Below are 18,250 nucleotides of genomic sequence, written 5' to 3' on the forward strand. Positions count from 1 at the left end.
CCTTGTGGTGGCACAAGGGGTTAGGACGCAGCACTGCAAGCTGGCCGAAGCTGCTTCAGTGCAAGTTCGATCCCCAGCTGCGGAGGTGACACACATGGCCTGGCAGACCTCTCCTGATCCACCCGCTGCTCCCTCAGCAGTGTACTTCATTGATCAGCCTGTTCTGCTCCCCACTCTGTCACAGGTGAAGCCTCTCACCCCCCTTGCACCTCTGGTTTGTACCCCAGTTCTGTATGCATAAAGAAATCATTAAAAAAAAATGAACTAGGTTCTAAAGGCAGGGGAAGGGGGGGCTTCAGAGGTACTAACTACCCATCATACTGGGGTCTGGAAAGGAAGGTGAGAAGAAGGGTATGGAAGCGGGTGGCAGACCTCCACGGCTGAAAGGCACATCTCTGGCTCATCTCCGCCCCCCAAGGCGTGGATCTCATTGAGTTGTTGCCAGAAGCTGTCAGGGTCACTGGTTGAAAAGACAGGGCCAAACCCTGGGGAGGGAAAGGAAGTTGAAATCAGTGAGGAAAGGTTCTCCCTAATCCTGACCACCCTCAGTCAGTAACAACAATACTCCCTTATATGGGCAGGGCAGAGGCTAGCGACCTTTGGTAGGAAAATGAGCCTCATTTCCTTAACAAAACGGCAGCAGGTCCTGTAGTACATATATAAGTATAAAAAACAAATAAGGCCTATTTCGTCAGCAGCAAAGCCAGAAAAATAGTATTTATCTCAGAGAGCTATTGAGAGGACTAAATAAATTGATTCTGTAAATCAGAGTAATGCTTGACACATAATAAATTCAAACTTCTTCATTATTCACTTATTGATACCTTCATTAAACATGTACTAAGCCCTTAATAACTGTCAGCTATCATGAAATTTATTTATGCAGACAAATGACACGTCTTGCCTTTGGGGGATTCTTAATCTAGTAAGTATTTCATTTGATCATCATGTCAACCCTGGCACACTGGCAGGATAAGACAAGTGCAGACCCACTGGATGGATATTGACACTGAAGCGAAGAAAAGTTGAGATAACTCAGGGCCCTCCCTGGTGGTGCAACGGATTAAAGCTTCAGCATTGTGAAGCTGTTGCAGCCACTGCAGCACGAGTTCCATCCCTAGCCAGGGAGCTGACCCACATGGGGCAGCAGACCTCTCCTGGCCCACCCACTGCTCCCCTAAGAATTATAATTTGTCATTCTGCCATTCTGCCTGTTCTGCTCCGTACTCTGTCTCTGGTGAATCCTCTCACCCCAGCACCTCTGGCCTGTACCCCAGTTCTTGTGTGCATAAATAAATAAACCTTAAAAAAACAAAATTTAGATAACCAGCCTAAGGACCTAGAGTACATCTAGGTGGACCCAGGCCAGGTCATCTGACTTCCACTTGATTGGGGAAAGGTTACAGTGTACGTAAGAGTCTCAGATACTTCAAAGTCTCCTGGATCTACCAACAACCCATGGTCACCCAACCTCAGTCTATAGGAAATGGACAGAACTGAAAACAACTTATTATTATGAAGGTTTAAGAAAGCAAAGGCACCTGCCTAAGTAAGGTCATGACCATGCTTCTCCCCCCACTCCATCCCCTTGTTTGGAATGTCCGCTAGTTTTTGTACATATTTTGTGTTATCTTATCATCTGCTATATAAATGGTGACTTGCTTTACTACACATCATTCTCTCAAACACCTTCCATTTTATTGAAAGTGGCTGCACTACATCTTTCCTTATGGCTGAAGAGAATTCCACGGTGTGCACAGACCTCCTCTTCTGGGTCCCACGCAATTAATTATGGAGCGTGTTATCATTTCAGAAACAGTGGAAGTGGCTGGTGCTTCTCACATGCACATGGACACCAGTAAGGCTCACCCGGAGCACAGGAAGGCCCACCAGTGTTTATCCTTGGCCCTGGATTTTCCTGCCCCCTGCTGTCCCGGCCACGTCCTGGTTACCTGGGTCATGGAAAGGCACCAGGATGTAGTGACTGGGCTCCATGGGGCTGCCGCGCCGCTGGTCCACAATGCGTCGAGCCTGGATTTTGGCGGCGTTGATCTCCTCCCCCATGCTGCCCGTGGTGTCCAGAACAAAGCTCAGGCCAGAGGCTGGGGTGATGTCCAGCAGCCTGGAGCAGGCCAGACACATTGAGGGGTCTGCATGTTTGCCCCCAGCCCTCCCAGGAAGCTGCCTAGGAGGTCACTTACCTGGAGAAACCCTTGTCTCCCAGGCGGTTTTGCAGGAGGCTGAGGGCCTGAATGGAGGCCAGAAGGGCCAGCTGTGCAGCCTGGAGGTGCAGCATGTGGTGGGGGGAGAAGCCTGGGGCTGTGCTGTCCTTGTTGATGCCTCCCCGTGGTGGCTGGGAGCTGCTCTGGTCAAAATGACCCCCGTGGCTACATTTTCCTGGGGTAGGGAAAGGGATTGAGAGGTGGAGGTAAAAACTCCACTGTCTCCTAAGAAATGGAGGCCCTTTCTGACCTGGTCTGCCCACTCGCTCCTCAGCAATGACTCAGCAGGAAACGATGGCATCTCGAGGAGAGAAAGTATGGAGGGGTTAGGCACTACAGGACTCCCTGACCCTGTCAGTCCCCAGAAACTGCCTCAGGCGATAGAGAAAGAAGCTGCTCCCCAGCCAGTGATCACAGGCCCTCCCAGGGCCTCCCTCCCACCCTTCCCACTTCCCAACACCCTCTCCCCCTGAGGAAATGATGCCTTGAGGGGTTGGGCAAGGGACTACATGACAGATCCCCAGTGAGAGGGTGGGGGAGATGGACCTGACTTTCTCCCTGTACTTTGGGGGCTTTTCTGCCTGGTACCTGGAGGCTTGGGGGGATGAGTTCCGAAGTAGCCAGAGGTGAGGAGTGGGAAGCCCAGCAAATTCCCAGGGCAGCTTAACTCCTTGCAGTCGGAGCAAGTAGCATCGTCCACTGTGAAGAGAGCGTAGGGGTCTGGAACCCATGATTCTACTGCCCAGACCTTTCATCCTGTTCACCCAAACTTCCTGGGCTCTTCCTCCCTGCTGGGATGAGGTAGAAGCCCACAAGTCCCCCTTCTCGGCTTTCTGAATGAAAACCTGGAGTTTATGAGCTGATGATAAGACTGAGCACCTGGGCTGGACTGTGCTAGAAGACCCTGGCTTGGGGACCAGTCCTACAGGGATCAAGTGCTCATGAACCGTGGCTGGAAAGTGGACTTGCAATGACCAGGAGGCGGCTTCTAGGTCACAGCTGGGTTGGAAGACTGAGGGGCCATGAGAGAAGGCCTGTGGGACCCAGTGGGGGTGGGAGCCATGTGAATGGTAGGTTCTGCAGACCAGCAAGTCCTCCCCTTTGAGGGGTTTGGGGGAGTAGGAGAAAGAGAGAGGAGGGGAGGGAAGGGGCTGTAGGGGAAGGGGGAGGGGTGGGTGGTGGTTAGGGGGAGCCACCTAACTGACCTGGCCTTTGGTCAGATTGGGGACTGCAGAGGTCAACCCACAGATGAAGCAACATCATTACATCCCATGTGACCTCAGGCTGCGACATGGTGGCAGGGGAGGCTGAGAGGACGTGGTGCTGTGGGCTCCCCCAGTTCTACCTTGTGCCAGGCTCTGGAGCTCCATCCTTGGCCAGAGGAGGTGAGGGTGTGGCTGCTGCTGCCCCAGTTCCACCCAGTTGCTGTGACTATAGAAATCCTGCTCCGAGAAGGAGAGAACAGCGCCATGGTGTGGCGGCTTTTTCTCCAGCAGAACCCTTTATTCCAAGCTCCCCACTGTGAGTCTCCTCCCCACTATTTCTACCCTGTCCCCTTCACTGCCTTCTCCATTGCCCAGAACAGATTTTTTAAAAAAGTTTTTCTGTTTATGTATGCATAAAAGAGCTGGGGTGTAGGCCAGAGGTGAGGGGGTGGTGAGAGGATTCACCAGAGTCAGAGTGGGGAGCAGAACAGGCAGGTAGACTGAAATGCCCTGCTCAGGGAACAGTGGGCAAAGTCCACAGGAGAGGTCTGCTGCACCAAGCGGGTCCCTCGCCCAGGATGGATTGTGCTACAGTGGCTGAGCTCCATAGTGCTGAGACTTAACCCTTTGCACCACCAGGGGTTTTTTTTTTTTAAGGATTATTTATGCATAGAAGAACTGGGGGAGGTGTGAGGATTCAGCAGAGACAGAGTGGGGAGACAACAGGTAGACTGACTGAAACACTGCTGAGGGGAGCAGGGTGGAGACAGGAAAGGGCTGCTGCACTGCATGTGGGTCAGCTCCCTGCCCAGATCAGATTTACCGAAGTAGGTGGTAGGTGCGCTCTGGGTGTTTTTCCAGGTCCCACCCTCAAGCCAAAGCCCTTGTGACCTCGGTGCCTTCCGCTCCCCCTAGCATCTCTCCTGCTAAAGTGTCTGCCCTGTTCTCACAGGAGCGTGGCCAATTTGTAGATAGGAAACTTGGAGGAAGTCTGAGGGCATTGGAAAGCACCCCATCCCTTCTAGAGGGGTGTATGTGCGGTTGGGGGCGGGGCAGGAATTAGGAGACACTATGCACCAGACAGGAACTGGAAGCCAACACCCCTCCAGCCATCCCCCAAGCTGTTCTCACCTGTAAGGCGTGAAGAGCAGCCCCCAGGCGCTGGCGGGCCACGGTGTAGTCAAGGGCTCTGGCAGCGGCCACAGTCTCCCGCAGCGCCCCCACCAGGCGCGTGCGCCCCGGGCCCAGCCGCTCGGCATCGAAGTGGAGATCAGGATCGTTCCTGGAAGTGGGCAGGAAGTCCTGGGCCGCATTGGCACGAGACACCTGGCCTAAGGCTGCTCGAAACCTCCGGGAAGGAGACCCAGGTCCAAAGTAGGCAGCAAAGAGATCGTCGGCAAGGAGGGTACGGCCCTGGCGAGAGTGGGAGGGGACAGGGGTTCCAGGGAAGCCCCCCAGATTGGGGCCTTGCCTAGTTCCCTCAGCAACTGGCAATCAAGGATTGCCAGGAATCAGGCTACTGGACCCCACAGGGAGGTGAGTTCCTGTGCTCTTCTAAAGAGGGGCACTCCTGATTTCAGGACCGGAACCCCAGGTGTCTTTGCTGCAAGGGTTTAAAGGTGGGAAGGTGGAGACAGGGAGATATATCCCTTTTCTTGGCAAACAGAACTCTCAGGGAAAGAGGGAGTCTGGCCTGGGTGTGACAGGACCCAGGCCTCTCACCAGGAAGTCCTCCAGGCGAAGGGGTGGCCGGCCTGGGGGCGGATGTTCCAGGAAGAGCTGCAGGGTGACATTGAGTGCTGCCTCCTCGGTCAGGTCCTGGTGGGTAACAGAGCCAGGTGCAGCGAGAAGGCTCCAGATGTTGGGGAAGAAGGCAGATGCGGGGGGCAGCAACAGCTGCAACAGCAGCAGCACTGAGGGGCCCAGGTGGCATACAGGAACGTTTGTGGGGTGCATAGCTAAGACATGGACCTGGGGAATGGAAGGTTCTCATGCCACAGGAGGCAGCAGCCTTCCAGGGCTGCCTGCCTGTCTCCATGGGCACCTGCTTTGGCCCCATTTTTGCCTCAAGCACCTCGTCTGCCTCAGCCACTTCCCTGCCCTTCTCTGTGTTACTCAGACAAGCTGAGGGCCCCATTAGGCCGTGTGAACAGACACCTGCAGGAGCCAGCTGCGGACCCTCCCACAGAAGCCCCTTCCATGCACCCAGAATGACACCCACCATGCGCCGGAAGTCAGTTTCCCAGGCCTCTTCCCTACCTGGTGCCTGGGTCTCCCAGCAGGGCCAGGGTGTGGCGTCACAGGGCACTTAGGTCAGAGTTATAATTAACCCAAGCAGGACTGTCCGGCAGGGAGGGAGGCCTGGCGTCCGTGTAGGTGGGGCCGGAAACCGCTCGCCCCTCTGCTCATGCTTGTCCAAGGCCAGCAGCAACTGCCTGCAGCAGGCAGCCTCCCGCGAGTGCAGTGCAGAGGTGAGTGAAGAGCTGGAGGGAGGGAGCGAGCAGCATGACTCAGGCCTGGCTCCCTGCCAGCCAGCCAGCCACACCTCTGCCCACCAGGACCCAGCGCCTTGTGCCTCATCTGCAGCCCTGAGGAATCCAGGCCCTCTGCGCTCCCCCTCCACTGCGCACATGCGCACACACATGGACAAGATCACACACAGGATGGTTTTGTGGCAAAATATTTTATTGCTGCCATCCCCCTGGTGGTCCCGGGGGGTTATGAGGGTTGGAGTTGGGTGATCACAGCATCTTCTGAAATAGGGCGATGGCCTCATCCACTTTCCTGAGTTCTGCTTCTGTCTGTTGGAGCTGGAGAAGAAGGGATGTGGGGTGAAGACCTGGGTCAAGGGAGGAGACCCTCCACCATGCACAGCGGCAGAGGGGTTAGAGGTGGCAGGACTGGCGGGATTACAGAGTAGTCTGGGGCGTGTGTGTGCCTGGCTGGCCTGCCCCCTAATTCTCACTGGTCTCCCCATCAGCAGCCCCCTTCTCTTCCAGCACTGGTCTCTCGGGTCTTGCCTTTTCTGAGTGCTCAGTCCCCAGGACAGAGGCCTGAGTGTAGGCCCACCCCCTGCCGGCTCTAGGCACTGCGCTCGGGAACCAGGCTCCCAGGCAGGCCCGTGGCTTCATCTGTAAAGTGGCAGCGATACTGCCCGCCTGAGGCTCTGTGACTCAGCCTCCAATCCTGGTTCTTTCTGCAGCCATGGACTTTGCCCGACTGCCCCTTCCTGAGATCCCAGAGTCCACTGGCTCCCTAACTTTGTGGCCCCAAATGCCCAAGGCCCGTGGGCATTTTCAGGACATGGGGTGGGCCGGGGCCTGTCTAGGGTGCAGGACACCCGGTTCCAGGGGTGCCCCCACTGTCAACTTGCTGTGTGGCTCTGGGTGGTGGCGTCCCCCTGGCTGCGCCTTGTGTGTAGGACGAGGGATTACAAGGCCCCACCAACATAGCACTGGTGTGGTCTCAGCACTCAGGGGCCTGGCGTGCATGGACTGGACAGCCCAGTGCAGGACTGGGATTCCGTGTAGAGGGAGCAGGTGGTGTGGGCAGTGGGGAAGGGAAGCCCACCCACACCACACACCTTGGCTTCGTCCGCCTTCTGGACTTCCGGGGGCACCTTCACAGGGTAGCCAGAGGCAGCTCGGCGCTCCCGCAGACGCTGGGCCTGCCGCTGCGCCTCACTGCGCTTGGCCTGCAGTTTGCCCAGCTCTCGGGCAGGGTCCACCAGCCCCTGCAGCTGCAGGTGGACGGAGCAGCGATCAGAGGCCAGGGCCACGGCGCATCCCTGTGGTGCGGGAGCCCCCAGGGCCAGGACAGCCACCACACCCGCGCTGGCCAGCGCCTGCACGTAGCCCGACACTGCCGATGCCTGCGCACCCGTGGCCTCATCTGCCACTTCCAGGAAGCCTGCCAGGGGAAGGAGAAACATGAGGCCTGACGCTAAGGAGATGAGGCAAAACAGGAGAGGAGGCAGCCGCACCGGCAAGGCTCAGGCAGGGTGGGAAGGGGGGGGTGGTCTGAGGCTCACAGTCGGGCCGGATCCGGGTGAGGTTATAGTCGGCGCGCAGGGAGCGCACGACTCGGGCGATGCTCAGGGCCAGCTCCATGGCGGCTTCTGCCTCAGGGTCCTTCCAGGAGCACTGTGGAGTGGAGGAGGGGTGAGGAGGGCTGGGGAGCAGGCTGGAGAAGCCCTCCTGCAGGTCATACCCCATACCTCCGAAGGCTCCGGGTAGGGGGTAACACAGAGGCTAGGGGGAGCCTGTGGTGTCCGCCGGGGCAACCTCTGGAAGAGCTCCTCGGTCACGAAGGGCATGAAGGGGGAAAGCAGCCGCAGGCCGACGTCCAAGCAGGTGTAGAGGGTCTGGCGGGCGCACTCGATCGCCGCCGGGTCCACGCCATTCAGCACGGGTTTTAGGCACTCCTAGGGAACAGGCAGGGACCAGGCTCAGGGCTGGGGAAGGTTTAGCCCAGCCCTCACTACACCTGTGAGGACAGATTGGCTCAGGTCTCGCCGCCAGCCTCTGGGGAAGTGACACCCCGGGCCCTGCCGCACCCCCTTTTACCCCCCCACCGTGGCTGCTTCTCACCAGGTAGACATCACAGAGCTCGTAGAGCCAGAAGCTGTACTGGGCGGTGGTGACTGCGGGGAAATCGTAGGCCTGGAAGCCTTGGTTGCTGAGCCTCACAGCCTCAGCCAGCCGGCTGCGGATCCAGCGGTCCACTAGGCTCTCCTGGCCTCCAGGCTTGCGGGGAGAAGGGGTATGTCAACCAGGGGCTACCTCAAGGGAGCCAGAACCCCAAGGGGGCAGGAATCATGGGCAAATCGGCAGTCTAGGAGCTTGATGGGTTCAAAACTGCCACTAGATGGCAGCATCTGGGGGAGGCCCCCTAGCACCTCGGGAGAGGATCCCCACAGCCCTCATCTTTCCCTGTAACCATGTGTCCCCAGCTCCATGCAGGTTCCCTGGGGCCAGGCCTGGGCTTCCTGACTCCATGGCCACAATCCTGACACAGCATGTGTGTGATGCCTGAATGGCAGGGGTGCAGCGTATGAGGCGCTGTCCACCTCGCTGCCTACCAGGCCCTCACCTCAGAGGTGGGTGAGGGTACGAAATCCTTCCCCAGGCCACGGAGGGCAAACTTGGTGGCGTTCCAGAGCTTGTTGCAGAAGTGGCGGTACCCCAAAATCCGGTTCACATCCAGATTGATGTCACGACCTGTTTAGGGTGGGTGAGGAGTGTGAGTCCTCCCTCCCACCCATGGCCAGGGCAGAGAGCAGGGCAGGTCTCGGGAGAGGAAGGAGGACATGGCTGAGAAGTTAGGGGACCATACCCTGGGACGTGTACGCGCACAGTCCAAACCGCAGAGCGTCAGTGCCACACTCAGGAATCCCCGCCGGGAAGTCTGCCTTCTGCGGGAGTCAGAGGGGCTGTGCTGAGCCAGCCCAGACCGCCTCCTTCTGCCACAGTCCAGTCGGGGTCCACCCTCCGTACCTGCCCTTCTTTAGCCTTTTCCACCTCACTGGGATCCAGGTTGCTGTTCAGTAACTGGTCGTGGAGGCCCTGAGGGGGAGGTGGGAGTGGTCAGGGGCCTGGCCACCGCCCCCAGCCCTCCCCGCCTGGCCCAGGGCCCAACCCCACCTGCAGGGAGACACCATAGATAACATCCAGGGGGTCGATGACATTGCCTAGAGACTTGCTCATCTTCCGGCCGTGGGCATCTCGCACGATGGCATGGAGGTACACCTTCGAGGTAAGGGAAGGGAGAGGCTCTAAAGTGGGTCTTCTGGCCTATACCTCAGTTGCCCCCAAGGCCCTCACATGTGGGGTGTCACTCCAGACCTCTGGCCCCTCAGAGTCCCAGTCAGCCCATCCACTGCCTTTATGTGCCCAAGGGGCCCCTCCATCCGGATCTAGGGCATAGGTTCACTGCGTGGAGTCCAGGTTGGCTTTCAGGCCCCACAAGCCCCTGGACCAGCCCACCCACAGCTGGCCATGGCTCTGCCCTGGGTGCCACCCAAGCTGAGCCTGAGTGGTGGCGCGGGAGGTGGGTAAGGAGGAACCGTGGAGGGTCTTGCAGGCTTCACCTCTCTGAAGGGCAGTCTGCCAGTGAGCTTCAGGCCGAGCATGACCATCCTGGCCACCCAGAAGAAGAGGATGTCATGGCCCGTCTCCAGCAGCGTTCCCGGGTAGAACACGCTCAGATCTTCTGACTGGGGGCAGAGCAAGGTGTGACAGGGAGCCGAGCACCCACTCCGAGACCCCACCCACCAGGACTGGCCCTAGAGACATACCTGGCTGGGCCAGCCCAGGATGGAGAAGGGGAAGAGGCCAGAGGAGAACCAAGTGTCCAATACATCTTCATCTGAAGAGGCCAAAGGACAGAGGTCAGAGCCGGGAGAAGAATCAGAGCCCGTCTCTCCCCACCCCTCCCAAGGCCTCTCCTTGCCTTGCTGGAGGCTGATCTTGTCGGGGGACACTCCAAACTCCCTGGCTGCCTTCGCTCGGGCCTCGGCCTCACTGCGCCCACTGACCCAGTAACGCCCATCGGGGTCCTGCGGGGGTGGGGCACGATTACCTGTGGTGGCACCAAGGCCTCCCCTAGCAAGAATGCAACAAGCCCACAGCCCCTCCAGTCAGGCCAGTTCCAGCCCACTCTCACCTCCCCTGGGGGTACGGCTGGGTCGTTGACAGAGATGAAGTAGGCAGGGATGCGGTGGCCCCACCACAGCTGCCGGGAGATGCACCAGTCCCTGCACAGCGAGAGGAAAGGGGTAGCAGGCAGGGCGAAGGGGGCTCGGCCTGTGCCCAGCTCAGCCCCGCCCCGGGCGCCTGCCCCACCTGATGTTGTCCATCCAGGCATGCCACGTCCGCTGGTGGGTCTCAGGCAGGATGCGCAGGTCGCCCCGGGTCACAGCAGCGCTGGCGGCCTGGGCCATCTCCCCACAGCGTACGTACCACTGTGGCCGCAGCAGAGGCTCCACCACGTCCTTGGAGCGGCTGGGTGCACGGGGGTGGCAGGTCAGTTGGTGGGCACCCCACGAGCCCCGCCCCGCCCCTCCTCGGCCCCGGCCCTCACTTGCAAAGCGGCACCACCATGGGGTTGTCCTCAATGCCACGAAACAGCCCCCGTTCTTTCAGCGCCGCCAGGACTGCCTTCCTGGCCTCAAACCTGGGCATGCCCTGGGGGGGGACAGGCCTTGTCATGGCCACACCCAGGCACCCTGCGGCCTCCAGGCCTCCCCCAGGCCCCAGGTCTCACCAGGAAGGGCGGAGGCACGTTGACGAGGGCCCCGTGGGAGTCGATGATGCTGATGGCCTCCAGTCCGTGCCGCTGGCCGACCTCATAGTCGTTCTGGTCGTGTGCAGGGGTGATCTTCACCGCACCTGCAGACACACAGGGTAGCGGGGACACCAAGGACTCAGTGAAAGTCCCCACATGCCTTCCTTCAAACAGCCCCCTGAGAAGCTGCCACGCTCTGCTTGTTCAGGTGAAGTGTATCTTTCTCTTTATGACAAGAGAAAATAACACAAATAAGCTTAACGATTACATATATACCTTGTGTCTATACAGGAGAAAACCAGTAGAACTGGGAATTCGGCCAGGTGTGCCTCTTGGGGTCCTTCCTGTCCCCACTGAACAGTCCCTAGCTCACCTGTGCCAAACTCCATGTCCACGAAGTCGTCAAAGACGATGGGCAGGCTCCGGGACAGGAAAGGGTGGGTGACACTCTTCCCCTTCAGGTGCTAGAGGCAAAGGGAGGCACCAAAAATGCAAGGCAGGGCTGCGCCCAACTGCCTCCACGGGGGTCCTGAGTCCTGACACCCACACTCTATCTTCAGGGCCAGAAAGGCACCCAAAGTTTAGGTTTCTAATCCAATTTTCTTCTCGCAGCCCAGGGGCTCAGTGCCCACACCACCTGTACACAGAGGAGCCCCTCCTCAGTCAGCCTTCTTCCCCCCACTGCATGCAGCCCCCTCACCACACCTGGTATCTGGAATCTTTGGGGTGCACAGCTACAGCCACGTCTCCCAGCATTGTCTCAATCCGAGTTGTTGCCACCACCACCTCCTCGTCGCTGTCTGGGGAGCCAGGTGGTCTGAGTGTGGGCCCCTCTCCAGCCCCCACCTGACCCTGGCCCAGCACGCTGGTGCTCCTGGCTGCTACCTGAGCCTTGGACCTTGTAGGCAAAGGACACGATGACTCCGAACTCCACCTTCTCCTTGTAGCCAGGCACAGAGAGCAGGGTGCGACCTGCCAACTCCTTCTTATCTACCTGTGAGACAGGTATTAAGAAAGTGGCCCCAGGCTTGGGCTGAGGATAGGGCTGGGAGTTTGGGTTGTAGAGCTGCACACCTCGATGTCAGAGATGGCGGAGTTGAGGGTACAGGACCAGTTGACCAGGCGGGTGCTGCGGTAGATGACGCCTTCCTCGTGGAGCCGCACAAAGGCCTCTGTCACAGCTGCTGACAGTTTCTAGGGTGCAACCGGGGAGTTAGAGATGGGTCCAGGGCTTAGGGGCCTAGGCATACTCCACAGCAGCAGAGCAGTGAGACCTGGCCTGTCCCAGCACAGACCCTTTGCAGGCTGTCAGGGAGAGCGGGCGAGGGGACTATGGAAACTAAAACAGGCAAGGAAAGCTGGAGATGGCAGGAAGCCACTCAGCTGAGGCCTGAGGACAGGTGCTGGGTCAGAGACCTGGGATATCCAGGCTCAGGGAGGGGAGGCCCCACTATGTGCATCCTGGAGGAATCTGAGTTCCCAAAGTGGGTGATGGGGAACACGGTGGAGTGACATTTGCAGCTGAGCCCTTAGAGCAGTTTCCAAGTGGCCCTAGTGCAGGGCCAAAGCATAGTGTTCTCTTCTGTGGGTACCCTATTCTGGGGCCCCCTTTTCCCACCCTAGCCAAGACCCTGTACTCACTGGATCCATGGTGAAACAGGCTCGATTCCAGTCCAAGGAGCTGCCGAGTTTCTTTAGCTGGTGGTAAATGCGGTCACCTTTCCTGGAAATGGACCAACAGGCCTGGTTCAGCACTTAGGCCTGTCCTGGCGGACAACATGCTGATGGGCAGGGTGGGTCTCACGCATGCGCTGACATTGACCTGGGCCCCAGAGCCATCAGGCTGATCCTCAGCCTCTTGGAGGTCTAATCTGGGCAGGGGCAGGGAAGGGGGGGTGAGGCCTACAGGGCTACGGCACACTCACTCCTCTTTCCACTTCCAGACCTCCTGGAGAAAGGCCTCGCGACCCAGCTGGTGCCGGTTCAGGCCCTTCTCACGCCAGAGTTTCTTCTCCACCACCACTTGGGTGGCAATGCCCGCGTGGTCACAGCCGGGGTTCCACAGGGTGGTCTCCCCGCGCATGCGGTGCCTGTGGGAGGAACATGCAGAACGGGAGGTGAAAGGCCAGTGGAGTGGGGCATGGAAGGATGGAGGGGCTGGCTTCTACGAAGGACCTCAGAGAACCCGGCAACAGAGGGCGCCCTTGCCGATTCGAAATTTGTCAGGGAGCGAAGGGGTCCAAGAACCCGCAGGACAAGTTGGTAAAAGAGCGGAGGGGAGATAGCAAAACATATGAGAAAGTTCTGACTAGTGAAATGATAAGCTACTGCACTGGCACAAAGGGCTAAGTTACAGACGAAGGGAACAAAGAGTGACCGGAAATAGAGCCGTGTCACTTTAATCCTTACCAAAGAGTATTTCCCATCAGTGGGGAAAGGACAAACCACTCAATACTTTGCTGGAACAGCTATCTAATTAGTGAAATATTTCCCAAGTTCCCAATAATCACAGATACACTCTAGTCAGCTGAAGAACTCAGCACGTTAAAAAAAAAAAAAAACCTGTGAGAAAGATATTAGAAAATGAGTTATTTTCTATTTTATTTATTAAAAAATAAAAGATAAAAATAAAATGTTTCTAACTGAGGCAGAAGCCTTTAAAGAGGCAAAAGATAAAGCCAAAACAATGTGATAAACTGAATAGATAAAAATATAAAGCAAACAACAAAACCTCCAAAGTTAAAAAGCAGTACAGACTACTCCAAAGGAAATGACTGGAAGTCAGTAATGTTTCAGAGAATTGGTCAGGAAGTGAATCAGAGAGTAAGACACTGGGTCTTCGTGTACCGACTCTGTCCAGAGGGTGCCACTTACGTTGCAGCACGACGCTGATGGGCACTTAGAGCATTAAACTTGAAAGAACCTTTTTAAAGACCTCTCAGAATTGCTGGGCTAAGCAGGAGAGGGCGTGACTGCAGAGACACAACACCGTGTCCATTCGCTACTTTCAATGACTCATGGGGCTGCATCAGATTCATCACGTATAGGTCTGTTCATGCCCACAGTGCTCTGCTCTCCTGGGGACAGGGACTGTGGCAGCTCCTTTCTCTCGCAGATAATGGCCGCTTGGAAATGCTGCTTAGGAGCCACACGGATGTGAACTTCGTTTATGAGCTCTAAAATGTTGCCTGTATATAAGCTAAGAATATTGTTTCACTAAAACGGACCTCTTGTGACTGTCGAAAAAAAAAATCAATAAAGCTGCTTTATTTACAATTGGAAAAACATGGAAGCAACCCAAATGCCCAAAAGTAGATGACTGGATTAGAAAGATGTGGTACATATATACAATGGAATATTACTCAGCAACCAAAAAAGAGAAACACATGTCTTTTGCAGCAACTTGGATGGAGCTGGAAAAAATCATGCTTAGTGAGATAAGCCAGAAAGAGAAAGAAAAATACCGGATGGTTTCACTCATAGCAGGAGTATAATGGACCAGGCGAGAAAAGAGAAAATAACAAAAATAATGAACAACCATAGACCAGAGACATTCTGTGGGGTGGAGTGGGGAATGGGATCAAAAACGGGGAGGGGGGGGGAAGGAAGGGAAATGCACGGGACTAGGGTGGTGGCACAGGGGTGATCTGGTGATGGGAAACCCACGGGGATTACAATCGAGATGGAAAAAAAAAATGTGCAAAATGATGTAAAATAAACTTTGTAATAAAAAAATTAAAAAAAAAATCAATAAAATATCGATATTTATAAATCCTTTCCTGAGTGATCAGATGGGAGGGGTGGGGGGGTGACCCATCTGGGAGAGAGGTGTAGCAGCACCAGGAAGCAGAGCTGGGGGCAGACTTGGGAGGAAGAGGCTGGAGGATGGGCCCCAGACTGGAGAGAAAAGGGAGACAGGATGGGGGAGCCAGAGGGGCAGCAGGGAACAGCTGGAGGAGGGGCAGGAGCTCACCATCTGGTCAGGGAGTCCTGGATGGCGTTGGTGAGTGCGTGGCCCAGGTGCAGGGAGCCGGTCACGTTGGGGGGTGGGATGCACATCATGAAGATGCCCCGGGGGTTTGGTGCTGACACACTGGAACGCTGACGGAGAGGAAGGATGGGCGCATGCTAAGGCTGCGCGTCACCTCTCCCAGGTCCAGCCCACTCCTGGGCAAAGTGTTCTTTGGCGTTGCTGTTTCCCTGGCCCCTACGCGCCTCCCCGCCCCCAAGCATCCCAGGGCTGGGTGGCAGTGCCTACTCACCCCATACTCTGGCTTGAAGAATCCCTGCTGCTCCCACCAAGGGTACCAGGCAGCCTCCACATACTGAGGACTATAGGAGTCAGGCATGGTGCCACTGACATCTGGGGAGAAAGAAGGAGGGGGCAGTGCTGAGGCTGGGCGCAGCTGGGAAGAGGGTGGGGGCAAAGGAGGACCTGGGCCTTGGCAGCTCACAGCTCAGGACAGGCACTGGGAGGATGAAGGGCTCTACAAGTCCTCTCCAAACAAAGTGGGGAGAGCAAGGACAGAGTGACTGGGGGAAAACTTGGAAGGAGCAGCTGAGGAGGGTGGAGAAGGGTGGGGTCCCCTTCTCTCTCCAATACCTTTCTTTTCCCCAGGTGGGGTTGGGAGGTCATAGGTAATGACCCCAGGATCCCATTTGTCCTTCTTCTCTGGTTTTGGTTTCTTCTGTTGAGAAAGGAAAAGACACAGGCCCAGAAGTCAGTAGCCTACATGATACCAGCCACCCACCCAGTTCCACCTGGCCCATTACCTCTCCGGGAGGTGGCTGCTGCTGCTGGATCTTCTGTTTCTGTTGGAATTTCTCTAGTTTCTCTCGTTTCTTTGCCTCTTTCTTCAGCTGAGCAGCTGTCTTTTGGGGTGCAGGGATCTCAGGACCTAGAGAGAGATAAAGAAAGGCTGACTTAGCCTGATGGAGACCCTCGGTGAATATAGCTATCTCAGCTGCCAAGGCTCCCCCATTCCGAGCCCCACACTTCACGCTCCTGCAAACCTTGCCCTAGTGATTCTGCTGTCTCTAAGAGAAAAAAGGAAGTGAGCTACACAGAAGTCCCCAGAGCCTCCTCACCTGGCTGCTGAAAGAGCGTCCTGGAGCCAGAACAGAGAACCACCTCTCCCAGCACAGCCCGGAATTCTGGCTGCTGGACACACGTGATAAACCAGCGAGTCACATTACCCCAGATGCGGCGGGCAGAGGGGTCCAGGACCTAGAACAGAGGAAAGGAACAAACTATCCTTAGTCACCTTAGAGTGAGATTTGAAGGGAGTTGCACTCATTCTTCCCCAGACCCCAGAGACTCACATATCGGAAAGGCAACAGCAAGGCTGTGACGGCCGCCAGGTCAGCCAGGGTGGGGGCCTCCCCGGCCAGGTAGGTGTGCAGCCGCAGCCACTCTTCCAAGGGGCTCAAGGCCCGACCCAGGGCACCCAGAGCAGCCTAGCAAGAAGAAGGGTATGAGAAGAGGTTCACCAATCCCACAGTCCGATCCATTCTTCCACTCCCACAAATCCCCCCTCAAATGCTTGTTTCGTCATCACTGAAATGACATAATAAAAATACTTCTCACTCATTCAATAAATTCCTGCTGAGTCTTATGTGTCAGAAGCAATATATCAAGCACAGAAAGTTGGAGTAAAGATTGTATAAGGCAACATGGTAATAGTTTCAACAAATATTTACTGGTTGATTGGCTGGTAAAGATGGGTGGATGAGTATTTGGTGGCAGGTGTGATGTGATATGTACAGGTGCTGAGGTGAGAAACTGTACACCTGGAGCCCAAAGTGTTGTAAATGTTACCTTAATGTTACCTTAAAAAAAAAAAAAAAAAAACCTACAACATGCCAGACACTTTAAGGAGTCCATAGAGGAATGAACAGACAGAGCCTGACCTGATGGGTTGTATATTCTAGTGGGCAGACAATAGATGTACAAATACATAACTCATTGCCCTATTTTTCTCCTTGATTGTGATAAAGAATAGTAAGTCAAAATGAGACAGGGAATTCCAATCTGGACCTTTATGTTAAATGGGGTGATCAGGATATGAGGGAGCAAGCCAGTATCCACCTCACATTCATTTCATCCATTCATTCAAGATTATTTCTTAAGTACCCATGAGAGGCTCAATGCCCTACAAGCAGGGGTGCTATGGGGACCCTGAGGCAGTCTCCTGGAAGGACTTACAATTACAACCTGCAAAGTTATGTCTCCTTTCCCCTTACTTCCCTTCCTCATTTCATTTCTCCTTCAGGCCCTCGCAGCAATTATCTCTTCTGTCCTACAGGACTCATCTCTTCTGGCCCAAGTCCGTTCCTACAATTTACAGCAACCTCTATCTTCAACAGTTTTCAGACTCAAAAACTTTCATTGAGACATTAAAAAGTCGGGAACCTTGTGCTCTAAACAAATCTTTTAATCTCTACAATGTCCCTCAACATGAGAAGGAAGAGTTTCATAGAGGAAGACCAAGGCTCAGAGTTTGAGTTTGCCCAGGGTCACCATAGCAGGTGGCAATCTGTAATTTGATCATTCTATTCCTGCAGTGGACACACACACACACATCATCCTGTCCGACCCTTGCTTCATTCTCCTAAATCTCCCCCCTCTGGGGTTCTCTTGCCCCGACTCACCTGGGGGTCCTGGGAGGAGCTTCGGGGTCCCAAAGCTGGCAGCGTTGCCCCGCAGGCAGCTGGTATTAGCTCCGTGTCCGCGTAACTGACCCACTGTTGGACGAGGACGGCTGCCCGGCTACCTCCTGGGCCCCCCAAGCCTGCTGGCCACAGCAGCTGGGCCACAGCCGTGGCTCCCCACACCCAGAGCCCCCCGGGTCCCTGCTCTAGGGCCGGCAGGCGGGGTGGGGGAAACGGAGTCCTGCTAGTCGGGGGCGGCTGGAGACAGATGCGGGGGTGGGCTCCCCCCCAACCGGGACCCTCTCCGGCCTCCCCATAGCGCGCAGCTATGAGGGCTCGGAGGCTGGGAAAGGCATCTGGGTGAGGAGAGACGTAGAGGATGGACATGGTTGTGCTAGATTGAAAGAAACCTAAGGAGAAAGAGAGACAGGGGAAGACTCAGGGGCCCCGGTGGGTTCTAGCTGAGTAGCCAGTGAGGCTCCCCTCCCGCAGGAGCTGCAGGCTCCCCCGACCCTCCAGGACTGCCAATATGGTTGGGCCTCAAAAGCCGAGGAGGCGGCTCTAGGAGGCACAGTGGCAGTGGGAGGTACCCCAAGATCGCGGGTTCTCGGGAAGGCGGGAGACTAGGGGAGAACCCCTCGGCGTTCGGGCCTCATGTACGTACTGGAGGGAGGTGTTCAGACTGAGCCAAGCATCCACCTCACAGCCGGGCGCCGGCCAAAGCTGGACCGGCCGGCTGGCCCGGGCGTGGAGTCGGGTAGGTGGGGTGGTGGGCGGTCCTCCCGGCGACCCTCGACCCCAGCGACCGCCGCCCCGGCCGTCGGAGCCCACGTGCTCCCCCCTTTGTGACAGCGAGCGTTTCCGGGCCGGCGGGTCCTATCGCGGGCT

General features: G+C 56.4%; 2 protein-coding genes across 7 annotated transcripts in view; both read right to left on the bottom strand.

Annotated features, from left to right (window-relative positions):
• Nucleotides 1–5,960, bottom strand: part of VWA7 (von Willebrand factor A domain containing 7) — a 16,861-nt gene extending 10,901 nt beyond the window's left edge. Inside the window, exons 1-8 of one of the 6 annotated variants that reach the window (XR_001146198.1) lie at nt 5,687–5,960; nt 5,150–5,398; nt 4,559–4,840; nt 3,568–3,664; nt 2,811–2,921; nt 2,202–2,397; nt 1,953–2,122; nt 373–485 (exon numbers count right to left, since the gene is read on the bottom strand). Coding sequence is in view for 5 of the 6 variants with exons in the window: in XM_012734404.1 (XP_012589858.1) it covers nt 373–485; nt 1,953–2,122; nt 2,202–2,397; nt 2,811–2,921; nt 3,568–3,664; nt 4,559–4,840; nt 5,150–5,383 (1,203 nt within the window). In the remaining variant the exon portion in view is untranslated. Of the gene's footprint in view, nt 1–372; nt 486–1,952; nt 2,123–2,201; nt 2,398–2,810; nt 2,922–3,567; nt 3,665–4,558; nt 4,841–5,149; nt 5,399–5,686 lie in introns of those variants that run through there. The other 5 variants (XM_012734404.1, XM_012734402.1, XM_012734401.1 and 2 more) reach the window with 5 other exon arrangements.
• Nucleotides 5,961–6,094: 134 nt separating this feature from the next.
• On the bottom strand, nt 6,095–18,249 carry VARS (valyl-tRNA synthetase). The gene is made up of 30 exons (XM_004695140.1): nt 18,027–18,249; nt 17,363–17,772; nt 16,034–16,168; nt 15,800–15,938; nt 15,485–15,609; nt 15,315–15,399; nt 14,974–15,074; nt 14,685–14,812; nt 12,637–12,801; nt 12,353–12,434; nt 11,786–11,905; nt 11,597–11,705; nt 11,417–11,511; nt 11,085–11,175; nt 10,691–10,815; nt 10,508–10,611; nt 10,270–10,428; nt 10,091–10,181; nt 9,878–9,983; nt 9,723–9,793; nt 9,516–9,641; nt 9,070–9,174; nt 8,923–8,991; nt 8,762–8,840; nt 8,519–8,646; nt 8,017–8,172; nt 7,644–7,850; nt 7,458–7,569; nt 7,011–7,336; nt 6,095–6,237 (listed from the first exon to the last, which is right to left on the bottom strand). The coding sequence occupies exons 2-30, from the start codon at nt 17,747–17,749 to the stop codon at nt 6,169–6,171; spliced, it is 3,795 nt and encodes a 1,264-aa protein (XP_004695197.1). The 5' UTR covers nt 17,750–17,772; nt 18,027–18,249; the 3' UTR covers nt 6,095–6,168.
• Nucleotide 18,250: the final 1 nt, after the last annotated feature.

Source organism: Condylura cristata, unplaced genomic scaffold (assembly GCF_000260355.1).
Source record: "Condylura cristata isolate star-nosed mole 26May11 unplaced genomic scaffold, ConCri1.0 scaffold00055, whole genome shotgun sequence".
Taxonomy (NCBI): Eukaryota; Metazoa; Chordata; class Mammalia; order Eulipotyphla; family Talpidae; genus Condylura; species Condylura cristata.

Excerpts from the sequence above, each read along its gene's own strand:
- VARS (XM_004695140.1), bottom strand. The coding sequence starts at position 17,749 with ATGTCCATCCTCTACGTCTCTCCTCACCCAGATGCCTTTCCCAGCCTC. Across the intron at positions 12,435-12,636 it reads GTCTGGAAGTGGAAAGAGGA|GAAAGGTGACCGCATTTACC; the intron begins GTGAGTGTGCCG and ends GTCCATTTCCAG. Across the intron at positions 7,570-7,643 it reads CCTACCCGGAGCCTTCGGAG|TGCTCCTGGAAGGACCCTGA; the intron begins GTATGGGGTATG and ends TCCACTCCACAG.